Source organism: Sphaeramia orbicularis, chromosome 6 (genome assembly GCF_902148855.1).
Source record: "Sphaeramia orbicularis chromosome 6, fSphaOr1.1, whole genome shotgun sequence".
Lineage (NCBI taxonomy): Eukaryota > Metazoa > Chordata > Actinopteri > Kurtiformes > Apogonidae > Sphaeramia > Sphaeramia orbicularis.
In genome coordinates, this window is record NC_043962.1 from 36905576 (window position 1) to 36921416 (window position 15841).

The window sequence follows — 15841 nt, forward strand, 5'->3', positions numbered from 1 at the left end:
CGCATGCGTCGGTCTGTTCCCCACATGATCGCACAGTACAGCTGTAGTCGTCAATATCTACAACAAGTAAATGCCGGTGAGTTGTGTATTTAAAGTAACGCATAATATACATTGTGTTTTCTGTAAATCCGAGGCCCCTTGCTGTGTTTTTATGTACTTTAGCTCATGTGATGCTAAAACACATTGACAGAGCAGCTGTAGTGTTAGCATAGCAGAATAAACAATATTTTAGTATTTGTTGTTTGATTTTATACCTTTCTTCCCCGATAGAATATAAATCAAAATGCCAAACAAATCAGCATTGTACTGTGAGTATATCGGCATAGGTTTGAATCGCATATTTAATTTGTATTTACAAAAATCTTAACTTTTGTTTCAGGTGTTCTCGCTTGACACAGCAGTATAGCTTACTGTCTTGTAGGAGTAGTTACATTAAGAAAAACATTATTAAAAGTTAAGAATTTAGTGTCATGTTTTTTACGGCTTATTAATGGTTCATCACATCAAATAAAGACGTTAACAAATACAAGCTTTGCGTTTTAAATCTCTCTGGTCAATGTTATATAAGCGTGAAATCCGTTTGCTTGGAGGTGGCGTTAAATAGCCCAGTTTTCAGCAGAGATTCGGCCTAAAGTTGAAGACGTAAGATGAGGCGTGTTTCTTGGACAACACAAACAAACTACTTAATTCATTATTACGCAGCACAGATGGATGAGGCTGCCCTGACTGTTACCTCCTCTGTGGTGTTGTTTGCAGGTGGACTGAGCCGCCATGATGGCAGCCAGGCTGAGCTTCAGTAACATCACCGCCTTGGCTCCTATGGTCCGGGTGGGGACTCTCCCCATGAGGCTGCTGGCTCTGGACTATGGAGCTGATGTGGTTTACTGTGAGGTGAGAACCGAGGCTATGACGGAGATATAACACTGATTTAAATATCAGGTTTTGCCCATAACCCAGTTTGACTCTTGTGGCAGTTCCCAAATACATTTTTCTCTGTATTTAACCTTTGCCAAGTGATTTATCACCATTTATTATAATATTATACTATGAATTTGTCATTTTTTCCAGTGAAAATCGTCTGTTTTTCTATGTTTAATTGACTGGTCATGTAGATGTTCATAAAAGAGTAAAGTCAAAGGTTATTGTATCTGAACAGAAAAAAACTGATGGGAAGTAAATGGTAAATGGACTGAATATATATATCAATGAATGAATCAATCAAATTTTATTTATATAGCGCCAAGTCATAACAAAAGTTATCTCATGACACTTTACATATAGAGCTGGTCAAAACCAGACTCTAAGCCAATTTACTGAAACCCAACAGAATCCTCCATGAGCAAACACTTGTGACCGGTGACAGTGGACGGAAAAACTTCCCTTTAACAGCAGAAACCTGGAGCAGACCCAGACTCCTGGAGGATGGCCGTCTGCCTTGACCAGTTGGGGTTAATGATACAGAGTAAAGGAGGAGAAAAGAGAGAGCGATAGAGATAGAGAGAGACAGGGGGGGGGGGGGGGGGCATGGATGCAGTTGATGCACAGATAACTGAACTAGAAGATCTATGGAACTATATAATAAACACTATCATAACTATATGGATAAGTGAGTGATAATGATGAAGGCAGGAGAGAGAGGTAGGACCACAGCAGCAAGTCCAGAGATAATCCAGGGAAAACCTGTGATGATCCTGGGAAAACCTGTGAGCTGATAAAGCACAGAAACTCCAGGGAAGAAGTCAAGTCAGTAACATGTATTCACTGGGGTGTAAATAGAAGTGCATTCTATATACTTTAAGCTGCCCAAAGCGCTTTACAAGGCCTCACATTCACCCATTCACACACCAGTAGGCGGCTGCCACCATGCAAGGCACTGCTAGACCTTACTGGAAGCAATTTAGGGTTCAGTGTCTTGCCCAAGGACACTTTGACATGTGGACAGTTGGAGCTAGGATTCGAACTGCCAACCCTTTGGTCATTGGACGACCCGCTTTACCAACTGAGCCACAGTGACTTTTTCAATAAAATATATCATTAACTGAACATAAACCAAGCATCTCCATCCACTGTCATTTATCATACTCTGTGGGTTTTACTAGTGAATCAGTGTTGTAGAAGTTGATGATGTTTCCACATTCACTGAGGAGCCTCTGAACGTCCAAATGGGTCATATCTGATGACCATGACAAAATGACAAACTGCATTTTACACCAGTTATTTACATGGATTGATAGGATTAGTGAATCAACAGTTTAGATCAGTAGATTGTTTTGGTCAGTGGTTGATGTATGGGTCTTTATGAGTTAAACAAATTGATGTGTTAAACTCTGCTCTGTCTGTTCCAGGAGCTGATTGACATTAAAATGGCCCAGTGTCAGAGAGTGGTGAACGGTAAGAAGTTGACACTTTGGTTTTCCTTTACACATGCTTCATATGAGCTGTCATTTAATGATCCAGACTTAGATCCAGAGGATTCAGACTGCTTACTGGAGTAACAGTACAAATAGCACAGTTTGGAAATACTCCTCTAGAAGTGAAAGCACTGATGATAATTTTGGATTCATTTTTCTGCTGCATTAGTGTATATTTTGTATTTCACTGCTGCAGATCTCAAGGTTTAATTTATTTGAACTCCCTTATACACTGTTGAGTGGTTTAATCCTTCCATTCATATGTGGATAGCATTGTGGTCCTGTCCTCTTAAAATAAGTTTCTGAAGCTTAGAAATATGGACATGTTTTCATTGTGGTCAATTCAAGAGGATTTTGTAACGTTATTTGGAAGATACTGAATCTGGCCCCAAAAGATCACTTTTCAGATAATGAATTTAGACATATGTGGTTGTCAAAGAAGAGGAAGGGGATGGACACCTATCAACTGAAATGTAACTAAACCTGTCAGACAAATCAAGTGCAATAAAATATCCAACAGTATTCCTTTATGAAGATGAGAAGATGTATAAAACTGTTTAAAATGTAAATATTCCAGCAAAATACAAGTTCCCCAAATTTGTACTTTTGCACCTACTCATCTCAGAACTCTGTTACATTCCACCATTTCTGAAAACAGTGACGCACACATCATCATTGGAACATTTTGGTTTGAAAATGTGTTTATTTATTTTCCTCACAAACATTGTCAGAGGTGCTGGAGACGGTGGATTTTGTTGCTCCTGATGATCGTGTAATGTTCAGGACCTGTGAGCGGGAGAGGGACAGAGTTGTCTTCCAGATGGTGAGACATCTGAACATGCATTTATTATAGACACTGTAATCTATGTTTTGATCTTTTCTGTATGCCACTGATTAAAAGTCAGAGCAGTGATTCTTCTTTTCTTTTTTCAGGGAACTGCTGACCCAGAAAGAGCACTGACTGTGGCCCAGCTTGTGTAAGTTCACAGCCTCACCTCAGATTGTGTAGAACCTAAGGGAAACAGTGGTGGTTGCTCTGTGCTATTCATTCAGAGTTCAGAAGTCACAAACAGAAAACAGAAAAGGAGAAACATTACAAACAATAGAGATAAACAATACTTAGATGTACTACTTTAAGCATATTAGGTTATTTTATGAAAAGATTCAAAATGAGAAATGATCCATGCTTTGAAGTGTGGAAAAAGTTGTGAATTCTGATTGAGCTGGTATGAAATGATCGTTGACACAATTTGAGCTGAGAAGCAGAGGCTGTTTCAGCATAACATAGTTTAGTGGTTTTTCCAGGAGGTGAAAGGCATGAACCATGAAAAGCAATGTCGTTGGTTTTACTCTTGGCTCTGGGTGTTTGTTGTATGCTATCCTCCTTTTTGTCCCAGCTCCAATTAACCCAGATTAAGTATAAAAACAATAGTTTAATGAAAAGTAGCTGAGTAACTGATGATGTATGTTTCATACAGGGAAAAGGATGTGGCCGCTATCGATGTAAATATGGGCTGCCCTAAGGAATACTCCACTAAGGTATATTATCTGTCTGTGCTGTGTTTCTGCTACTCTGACCTTTGACCCCTACTTGATCTCTGACCTTTTACTACCCTCCAGGGTGGGATGGGAGCTGCTCTTCTGTCAGATCCAGATAAGATTGAGGCAGTGAGTATAACCACACCATGATCACAGTTCCCTTTTTAATCCTCTTTCTTATATCCAGAAACTGATTCTGTATTTTTTTCTTTTTCTCTCTGTTGTAGATCCTCAAGAAGCTGGTGACTGGAGTCGGCATTCCTGTGACATGTAAAATCAGAATCTTGCCCTCGGTAAGATGTGAATTCACTGCATTTTGTATTTTTTAAACTTGATTTTTATTTAGTTTTGCTCATACAAATTTACACAGCATTTTACATGCATAAACATATCTAATCAAACATCCCTGTATGGCATATATGAAAAAATATCTATCTGCAGTAGATATTGATTACAATTAGTCACAAATGAAATATGAATGACCCTATAATGACACCAAGAAAAAGAAAAAAAACATACATGTAGATGACCACTTCTGATGCTTATTGCATTAAAAGGTTAATCATGGGACTCCATCTCTTTGTAAATAGCTCTCCCTGAATTCTAAGTACATAAGTAACTTGCTCCATCTAATAGACTTTCCTCACCTTCTCAATCCAAATGTTATATGTGGGAGGTTCAGGTTTCAACCACTTGATAGTGATGCATTTAACCTCCTAAGACCCAGGAAATGTCAGCAAAGTACAAACTTTTTTTGTTTTTTATTAAATAAGTGCCTATATTGGAAACATCATGATGCAACAGCTTTTTCAGATGCAGTTTTTACAATTTTTATGGAATGTCCTTTGTGGTGGACAGTTTTCTTTTCCTTTTTTTTGTATAAAGTTGTGAAACTCTTGTCCACATATGTGGACAGAAAACCCATAGCTGGGTCTTAGGAGGTTAATGGCTGCCGTTAGTAAAATTCGCAAAAGGTATTTTTTCAGTTATTTCCCTCTAAACTTTCTGGGGCTACACCTAAAATAGCATTTTTTTTTTCTCCATTCTTTGTGTTATTGGAGAAGCAGATCATTCAAAGCTTCCCTTTTGGGTACAGTTCAATGTCTACACCTCAAATGTGAATGAAGATGATATTTCAAGTTTTTTAGTAGAATATAGAATAAATATAACAAGTGGGCGGGAGGAGAGGGCTTTCTCCGCTTATTCATCAACAAGATAGAACACTAAAATAACAAACGTTAATTCTTTAGAAAATGTTTGGTTGAAAACTGTGTTCAATGCGACAAATATATCATCCCAGAAAGGTCTGATCTTAGGACACGTCCATAATATGTGGGTATTTTTGAAGTTCTTTTCCTCCTGATTACTTTCATGAGATGGTTTAATTCATGATGCTTAACAGCTTTGACTAAATTTTAGAAAACAGGTTTGTCTCTGTTGAGGGAATCATAAGTACTTTAACTCTTATCCTTATCCGTTTTATAAATGTTCTGACTTTGAGTAATAAATCTGCAGATTTTACTGGTTTCAGGTGGAAGACACGGTCAGTCTAGTTCGGAGGATTGAGAAGACTGGCGTTGCTGCCATCGCTGTGCATGGCAGGTAAACCACTCTACAAACACTTCTTTTACACAAACATCAGCAACCTGGCAACACTGTGTTTTCTCACATCCACATGTTAGGATTCACAAATGGCTGTTTGAGTTTTTCTTTTTCTTATTGTAATCATTTGGATCAGGTTTAAGGAGGAGCGTCCCAGGCACCCGGTCCACTGCGATTACATTCAGGCTGTCTCTCAGGCGGTTTCCATCCCTGTCATCGCCAAGTAAGTAAATGTTAGGTCAGTAGGGATAAAAATTTGTTCTATGGTGCTTCAATTTAATACAGGGTTCCTCCGGGGTCTTAAAAGTCTTGAAGTTACAAATCTGCATTTCATACCGTAAAAAAGTCTTTAAAAGATGTTAAATTTGATATGGTTGGTCTTAAGTTCTGTTGCCATAAACTTGTTGGCTGAGTTGTGTTTAAATGTGTCTGGGAAATGTCCAAGCTGTAAAGAAAGTAACGTTAGTCGACTCAGTTCCACCCGTGCCAGCCCAACAATTTATATTGAAATTAGGAACCAATTATCGCAAACTTTGCAGCCCCCAGTGAGAAATGATCACAGAACATTCAGCCTAACACATGTGCAGCTGTTAGTCGCCCGAGAAACCTGACTTTGGGAACTTTAATGGATGGCTCGCAAGCAAAAAGCAAGCAAGGGAGAAGGTGAAGTGCAAGTTTGATCATGCCTGGTTGGAGAAAAGATCCTTCTTGACCTGTTTGACATGAGTAGAGGGGAGCAGCTGTGAAATGGGCATTAAATTCTGTTGTAATTCGTCTTAAATTTCATTTGTAGAAACCTGTAGGAACCCTGTAATATGTAAGAACCGCAAAATTAAAATATAAAAAAAAAAAAAGTGAAGTATTGTAAAAATCTTTATAATAGATTGTTCATTAGTCATAGCCTGATCATCCCTATTGCAGCGGGGGTTCTCTGGATCTGGTGAAGAAAAACGGTGACATTGAGGAGTTCAGGAAGGCAACGGGAGCCTCGTCAGTCATGCTGGCCCGGGCCGCCATGTGGAACGCATCAGTGTTCAACAGCCAGGGTCCAGTTCCTGTTGAAAGGGTCATGGAGGAATACCTCAAATACGTGAGTGTGGATCTTGACTTTTTGCCTCCTATATCCTGTATGCACAATACATTAATATACACAAAAAGTATTTGTGTTGTAATCTTTGTTGTAAAGAGAGACAATATTCCTGCTGCTGCTAACATGACTATTCTGACTTTTTTGATCATGCAAGCACAGCCTTCTTTCTTCATTCGTTCAACTACCTTCTTGAAAAGGACAACATGGTGATATTCAAAAACCTGTCGATATTGTCTTTCAGAATGTTTTAAATAGGTGTGTTTCTCCTTTCATCAGAAATGTGTTTTTTTTTTTTTTTACCAGAGCATCATTGTTTCCACTCCAACCGACTATAAACAGGGGCCTTGCGCCTGAAACTGCAATAAAATCCCACATGAGATGTACGTTTGGTGTTCATGTCAAGAGAATCCTAAAAAAGCTGGAATAAAATGAGCATATTCCACATTTCTTAATCAAAAAGTGTTACGGATATTCAAGATGAGAGCTAATTCCAACTATCTAAGCAGAATACGTCGTTTCAGGGTACCTGCAGGGTCTTAAAAAGTTTTAAAAGTCTTCAATTTACAAATCTGCATTTAATACCTAAAAAAAAGTCTTTAAAAAGTATTAAATGTGATATGGTAGGTCTTAAGTTTTGTTGCCATGAACATGCTGGTTGCATTATGGTTAAAGTGTCTGGGAAATAACCAAGCAAAGAAAGTAAGGTTAGCGTATTCAGTGCCAACCCGACAATTTATATTAAAATTAGGAAACCGCTATTGCTAACTTTGCAGCCCCTGGTGAGAAATGACTCGGAGTGATAGGAATCAAGGTGTTGGAGTAAATAAGTACAGTTTTCTAAATTCTAGGAGTCATGAATTTTTGCCAGTATGGCCGTGAAATGGGCCTTAAATTCTGTTCTAAGTAGTCTTAAAAAGTCTTAAATTTAACGTGTAGGAACTCTGTGTTTGCACAACCTAATGTAATTTCAGAATTTGTCATGTTTGGAAAATATTGGTGCACTATTAGTGTGTTTGCATAAAAGCAGTGACTGAGATGTGTGTTGCAGGGCTGTGACTTCTGCATCTTCTTGTAGTTTGGATCCAGACTAAACTCCCATTCTGGTTTTGTTTTTACAGGCCATCAGGTACGACAACAACGCTTTCAACACTAAGTACTGTCTGTGTCAAATGCTGAGAGATAAGGTGGAGTCTCCTCTGGGGAAGCAGGTGCAGGCGGCCCAGACCAACGCTGAGATCAGGTACAGCTTTATGACCCTTGGGTGTGACAGAGTGCGATCGTCAGTGTCCGATGTCGGGTATCCGTGAGGTGTGATGTGATTGACCGGTGGTTTTGTGTTACAGCAACGCGTACGGGCTGCAGGAGTTTTACCAGCAGATCCAGGAACAGCAGCAGGTTAGAAGGGACGCCCTTCAGAATGGCAGCCAGCCCGACAAGCCTGTCATGGATGGAGACGTCATCACCATGGCTGTCAAGTTTGAACGGTGAGTAGGGATGTAACGATATGGAAATTTCATACCACGGTTATTGTGACCAAAATTATCACGGTTATCATTATTATCGTGGTATTGTTGAAATTGTGTTCAGAATGTTCGAAAAGTACTGATAAACACACTGAAATAATTTAACCAAGTTGTATTTAAAAAATAAAAAAATGAAAATAAAATAATTGGCACAATGTACTTTCTCTTGGCAGAAACATTCAATTATAAACTCATAGTGGTCTGAGCCTATTTTGGCTGTTTTTCAGTACTGTTGATTTTGCCTTTATATACTATATAAACAAATGTTTATTATAGCCATGTTTGATATCTTTTTTTTCAGCACAACCTCATATATGTCATCTGCCTATTATTTTTTCACTTTAACCTACTATATCAACATAAAAGGACAACAAACACACAAAAAGTATAAAATCCGATTTGAAAAATGTATATACTTTATTGCATAAATAACATAAAGATGCTTAATGAACTTTTTCAAAGACTTTAAAAGTGAATATTGGTTCCAAATATTAGGTATAGAAAATTTAAATTGTAATAAATTAAAACTATACTCAAATATTTGACATAAAAGCAGATCTTTAAATAGGTGTTTTTTCCCGTTAAAAAATGCTGTAATCAAACACGGTTATCATGATAATTAGAATTTAAACGGTAATACTAACTGTCTGCAATTTTACAGCGGTTTATCGTTATACCGGTAATTGTTACATCCCTAACGGTGAGTTAATATCATCAGATCTAAGGCTGCGTTTAGACCACAGGCAAAAATGGTCCAATGTAATTCTGGTGACTCTTAATTTTTGGCTCACATGTGACTAGGCTTGCAGTTTGATGGTATACTGTAATGTAAAAATCAAGAATTATCATACGTTTATTTATCAAAGGTGCTAAAATTACAATTGGATTCAGAATCTCATCTCATCATGTGTCACCTGTGTCACATGCCCTGTTTTTTTTTTTTTTTTTTTTTTTTTTTACCCATGGCCAATTTGTGGGTGAGGGAGTATTGTAATCATTCGACTATCTGTCCATTCAATGACCTAATCACGTTATCTGAAGAATGCATTGAAATATCGGCGCCAAATTTATACTGTGAATGCATCTTGGCATGGAGTAGAAGCCTTTTGAAAATAGGTGACCTTGACCTACTTTTTCAAGGTCAAATGGCTTTGTGCAGTTATAGTATCTTAGTACTTTCAAATATAAATATGTATGTGATAAGTTTTACACAAAGACAATCTAATCTAAATTATAGGGCAGTAACTTTCAACAGAATCTTATGCTATATTTGCCTGAGGGGGATTAAAAGTGCACAGCATGCTATGTTTTTTTTTTTTTAATTTTTTTTATAGTTATTGTATTGCTATTTTCTTGTGTGTATATTCGGTGCTGTGCTGCTATTGGAACCTCAATTTCCTGAGGGCTTGTCCAAAGGATCAATAAAGATCTATCTAATCCAATCAAATCGAATCTAATGTAAAACTGATGTAGATTTATCATATCCCATGTGTCATATGTATGTTCTGTGATTGTGATTTGATTCTGTGTTTTTTAGGAGGGAGTATCCACCTCAGATTACTCCAAAGATGTTTTTGTTGGAATGGAGCCGCAAAGAGAAACTGGAGCAGCCCTTCTACGAGACGGTAAGAATAAGTATCTGAAACGGTACGACTGTGTAGTATCTCGAGGACATTCAGGGAAAAAATCATGGAGTTAAATTTTTACACAGGATGTCTTTAGTGAAATGTTGAATGAATTTCAGACCATGTAAATTCAGAAAGGTGGGTTTCAAAGTTACTTCTTTTTTTAGTTTGTCATTGTCGGAACAGTAGCATTAATTCATTCTAGGATTAGTTCTTCACTTTATTTTGCTGCTGAAGTTTTTTTTTTTTTTTGCAGAATTCTGGATCTTTGTGATTACAACCATTACAACACATCTTATTAGCTTAACAGTTTTACAAAGTAGTTTGAGTGGGTGTGAAAATGTTTCCTGTTAAGTTTCACACAATACAGTCAGGGTCAAAAAAGTTGTCACAGTGACATAAATTCACTCTGCATAAATGTGATCACTTGCCAATAATAGTCTCTGACAGGTATAACATGCTTAGTATTGCTCTTTAGTGCACTTCAGAAATGTGTGGAGAAAAAAAAAAAACAGGCAGCAATGCTTGCGATAACAACATTTGTGTCGCTGGCAATGTTTTTGGCCAAAATTGTCATTCAAGTGTATTTTGTTTATGTATAAACTATTATGAATGATCATTGAAATAACATGCATAGATAGATAGATAGATAGATAGATAGATAGATAGATAGATAGATAGATAGATAGATAGATAGATAGATAGATAGATAGATAGATAGATAGATAGATACTTTATTGATCCCCGGGGGGAAATTCAAGTATTCAGCAGCTTACACACAACATAAAAGTGGGTTAGTACCAGGTTGACAAAAAGGTTAGTATAGACCAGGGGTCGGTAACCCTGGTCCTAGAGAGCCACTATCCTGCATGTTTTAGATGTATCCCTCTTCCAACACACCTGAAACAAATGATAAGCCTATCATCAAGCTCTGCAGAAGCCTGATAATGACCAGCAGGTGTGCTGGAAGAGGGACGCATCTAAAACATGCAGGATAGTGGCTCTCTAGGACCAGGGTTGCAGACCCCTGGTATAGACACTCTAAGAGACAATTGCTAAAGAAACTACTCTAAAAGTGCTTCCTGTACAGTACTGTACATAAAGACTTCTGACTGTATTCACATTTCAGGGCATTGATAAAAAAAAGTGAAACAGTGATATAAAGTGACACAGTGATTTAAGTGTTCTACGGTGGTTTGGAAAGTGTGTGTAGTCCAACTACATAAGGTGTTTGGTTGTTTTATCATTTATTATTTATTATTATGGCTCCCAGAAAAATAGTGAAATGTTATTTGTGAAAATGTGTAGGAATCTAATACCAAGTGATTTTTAAACCCTGACTATGAATAATTTCTAATTTCTAAACTGTTGCCAAAACACTTTGAGGTCATTGTTCCCAGTTGAACTTTATTATCATTATGGAACACATGGAGCAGTACAATGGAAAGTGTCATGAGGCTCCTTTAACTAGTGCAGACATGATAAATACAGGCAACAGATTTATTAAAATAAAAAAAGTACCAAAATATTTTCATTTCATTTATTTGATTCATAGTTGTGCATTTCATCAGCAGACATTCAATAATCATCAGGTGAACAAACATGTACACACCCATGCTCGAAAAGGAGCAGGATGAAGAAAATCTTATATTTCCTGCCCCCTTGTAAATAATAATACCCTTAATGGTTAGCGATACACAACTAGCTATAAAATCATACTGTGTAAAGTCAAACAAACCAAACAAAATACATCCAAAGGTAATACAAAATGAATACAAAACCTAGTGCAAAACTACATATCCAGGAGGTACAAAACAAACAAAACATAGGTAAATATATTACCTAACGAAATGATGCAAAACAATTACGATACCGGACCAAAAGTAAATAAATGTGTCACAAGATGCAAAACAAATACAAAGCAAAGTGTAAAAACTTATAACTGTTCATATAATTTCATTGTTCTGTCTTTAGACATGTTTTTCAGTTGGAATATGTTTTTCAGTCCTTCAGCTCATTATAAAGAGAATTCCAGAGTTTAACACCAACCACTGATATACACATCTGTTTCAAGTTGTCCTGTAGCTGTAGCTTAACTAGCTCCTGCCATTTCAATATGATATCAATAATAAATTCAATGGTCTGTGCTGTGTGTAAACTGAGTTAACAAGCAAATGAGTGAATAAATAACTAGAAGCACTCGGAGAGCGCAGACCTCCGCCAAGGCTGATCAGTGGCCCCCCCCGTGGGCCCCCCCACCCCCGATCACCACCAAAATTTAATCATTTCTTCCTTATCCCATTTCCAACAAACCCTGAAAATTTCATCAAAATCTGTCCATAACTTTTTGAGTTATGTTGCACACTAACGGACAGACAAACAGACAGACAAACAGACAGACAAACAAACAAACCCTGGCAAAAACATAACCTCCTTGGCGGAGGTAATAATGGTTTGTAAACAGAAGGCTGCTGAACTCGTTCCAGATGAAATATGAAATAGAACTGAACTGTTTTCCACCAGGTTGAGATGGAAAAGGATTTAACAGTGTTTGCGTGTGATACGTTTTCAGGTACAGCGAGCTCAGGATCGAGCCTTTCAGTCGACAGTGATGGTAGCGGAGAAGAAGTACAGATCTTCACTGTGGTCAGTAAACGCACCTGTGTCCTTTGTACCATTCTTGAATCCATATTCTTATCTTAAAAGGCTCCTGTGCCAATGTTCACTCAGAATTACTCCATAACATTCACATCTGTCCCTAAGGTCTAACATTTCATCTGTTTTTAATCAAACATTTGTAAAAGTATTTTCACCTCGTATGGATAATATTGTTTATTAGTTTACCGTCTTGTTCTCTTTCAGAATGTCGTGACACCGTATCCTCATAAACCACTCACTCTGATTTTAAGATATGTGTTTTTAAAGTGAAAAAAAGTTCATCTTGATTTTACTGTGGTAACTTTATCATGGTTTATGTGTGGTTCTTGCAACTTGCACAAGCATCTTTTTATCATTTAAACGCTACATTCACATGAAAACAACATTTCAGTCCTCTTAATATGGAGGTTAATGTGACGGAAAGAAGGAAAATGTGTTGATTTTCTAAGTTAAGGAATGTACTGAACCAATAACACAAGTTCACGAGGTGTTTAATTTCACAAGGAGCAACTTGAGGCTCTGTTGAGATGTTTTTTGGTGGACACTCAGGTTGTTTAACTAAATATAAAAGGTTGCAAAATAAACTTGCTGAAGCTGAGAACATCTATACTTTCAATTATTATTTAATCCTCTCATGCTGAGGGTTATTCTTTTATTATCTTGAGAAAACAAAAGGAAGACTTCACAAGATGATGAAATAATTGCAGATTAATGACACTATTAGCTTTTTTAATAACTTTTCTAAGGATAGAGGATTGCTGTTATTATGAGGTAAATGAAATAATTAACTTATAATCTTGAAATAACAGCATTAAATAAACCATTTCAAGCACGGCTGCTCTTGACTTCCATAGAAACCAGAATACTGATCTCTTAATTAAAGTTAAAACTAAGATGTTTATTTAATTTTACAGGGAGAAGTCAAAGAAATTCGCAGAACAAGCCGCTGCCATCGTTTGCCTGCGAGTGCTGGGGATTCCTGAAGGCCGCATCGGTGAGGAAGACTCCGGTCTGGTCTGCAAGAGGAAGAGGGAACGTAAGGTGAACGGTAGCGCCGAGGAGGAAATCAGCAAGAAACGTCACGTAGCTGATGTCCAACAGGAAGCGGAGACCTCAGAGACTGCTGTGGTAACCAACGGCAACCATCACAAACCAGACACACCTCCAGAACGACAGAAGAGTTCATAAAAACAAAACAAACATCAGAAACAATTGAATTATAAGGAAAAGACACTGGAAATGGAACTGATGTGAGTTTTATGAGCAGCCTTTAGCGGTGACTTTTATTTTTTCAACACCAAACAGCGTATTGACTTTTTACAGATTTAGCCTGAATTTTATGTTTCCCACTGCTGCATGACTCTGCCTTTATGTTACTGGACCATTTTTTTTGTTCATCTCTTCAAGTGTTTTACGTTTGTACTTGTAGCCACCAAGTACGACTGTGGTCTTCAACTGGATCAGCTGGTTTGGTGCCTCTTAGTAAATTTAAGATATTTATTTATAACCATAGTTTCAGGTCATTATAATCCCTCTTGCTTTCCATACAGGATTGAAGGTATATTGTTTAGGCCAAAAAAACAAAAACAAAGATGACTTCAGGAATATATTGTTTTTCTACTGTTAAAGGCCCCATCCACACTAATGCAGGTATTTTGCTAATCAAGTATTTTGTCTGTACTTTGTGCCTCGTCCACATGTTAATGGTGGTTTTTTTTTGTTTTGTTTTTTTATTGGAGACTCTGAATCCAAAGTGAATATTTAAAAAAACAAAAACAAAAACCAGTTTGTATATATCCATGTGGACAGAGAGATTGGAAAACTATGGTGTCACACCCCATTTTGCTTTGTCTAATGAAGCTGCATCTGAAACATCAAATCCAGGTGTATGAATGAGTGTATGACCTGCAGCAGATGGAGGTCAGCACAGATACCTTCGAGAGATCGACCAGACTGGTGTTATGGCTAAATCTACACCAGGTAAAAGATACACATCAACCACCCCAATTAACATTTAAGGTAACTGAAGTTTATAAGTGAACTTGTTGCTGTTCACATTCATGACAGATTAAACCCTGTGCATGTGTGACGTCCAGTATTATTCACAGTGGTCACAGTTTAAAGTCCAACAAAAAATAATTTGTCAGGTCTTTGGGGGGGTCATTTTTGTGTTGATTTGGACAGATGTTTTGTAAAGTGTTTTTTTTTTTTTTTTTTTTTTTAAACGTAGGAAGAAAATATCCTATTAGAACAAATAGGCACGTTAGTGTGGACAGGGGCCTAAATCTGACCAGCTCTACACCTCCCTCCATGCATGAGGGAAGTGTGTTTATGAAAGAAAAGTAAAAACTGCCTTGGAAAGACGATTCAGAGAAGGGCTGCATGATAACACTTCAGCATTGTCATCACGTGCGAGACCATTTGAAGCAAATTAATTTAAAAAAGATAATATTAGATTAATTTAGCACTTGCTCAGTCTTCTTTATTTCTGATCTATAAAAAAACCCCTCAAATTTACAATTTATATAGAGTTTGTTTGTCTTCATCATTGTAATTATCTACACAGTGGTAGCCTGCTACAGTCTAATTTAATTTTCCAGTTTCATAATGAATTGAAAACAATTTTCCCTCTCATAATGGCATAGAAGATCTTTGATGTTGTGTTTCATCAAGTTATTCTGGCAATTATATATCAGGCTATTAAAAAACACAGTCATTTTAGGCATTAAGAATTGAACCGAGTTACTGTTGTGACTCGTTTTTATGACTTTTATTTCCAAAACATGTTAAACTCCTGTAAAACACTGATGGATTCACTAAAAAAGACTGAAGGGTGTTCATTAGTCTTGCGATATGAATGCTAAAAACAACAGGTTACAATTATTTTAATGTCGCACTCTATTTCAGAGGAGTCGTCACACAGCTCAAGAACTCGTGTGTTCTGAATATTGAAGAACAATTTGAATTGCTAGTATCGTGCAGCCCTAGCTCAAGTGCAGTTCCAAAGTAAAAATGCCCATTGCATAACCTGATTTTCAGTTTTTTTTAATTTATATATATATATATATAGATATTTAAATCCATGTTTTAACTTAGTACCTGAAGTTGGATTTGCTGCTAGTCGGGGACAGTCGTGCGCCTTCACACTCTTCATTTCAGATAAATGTATAAAATCAACCTTGGTGCCTTAAACACAAACTTTTTGTGTTTCCTCATGTACTTTCTGTTGATTACACTAACTTTTTAAGTGATTTGTGGTGCCAAAAAGCTGACATTGATATTGCCTTTACATTTATGAAAACCTCTAAGTCTTCCAGACAACATTTTCTTTGTATTTTCATCTTAATCATAAATACATGAGCCAGTTTAATTGTAACAGTAATAAATAATACA

General features: G+C 37.0%; 1 protein-coding gene across 1 annotated transcript; it reads left to right on the plus strand.

Annotated features, from left to right (window-relative positions):
• dus2 (dihydrouridine synthase 2) lies at positions 1-15841 on the plus strand. The gene is made up of 16 exons (XM_030137516.1): positions 1-76; positions 757-891; positions 2346-2391; positions 3143-3234; positions 3345-3388; positions 3890-3950; positions 4032-4079; positions 4178-4243; positions 5482-5552; positions 5689-5775; positions 6474-6642; positions 7761-7882; positions 7986-8126; positions 9703-9790; positions 12363-12436; positions 13363-15841. Exons 2-16 carry the CDS (start codon positions 772-774, stop codon positions 13634-13636), a joined length of 1503 nt encoding a protein of 500 aa, XP_029993376.1. The 5' UTR covers positions 1-76; positions 757-771; the 3' UTR covers positions 13637-15841.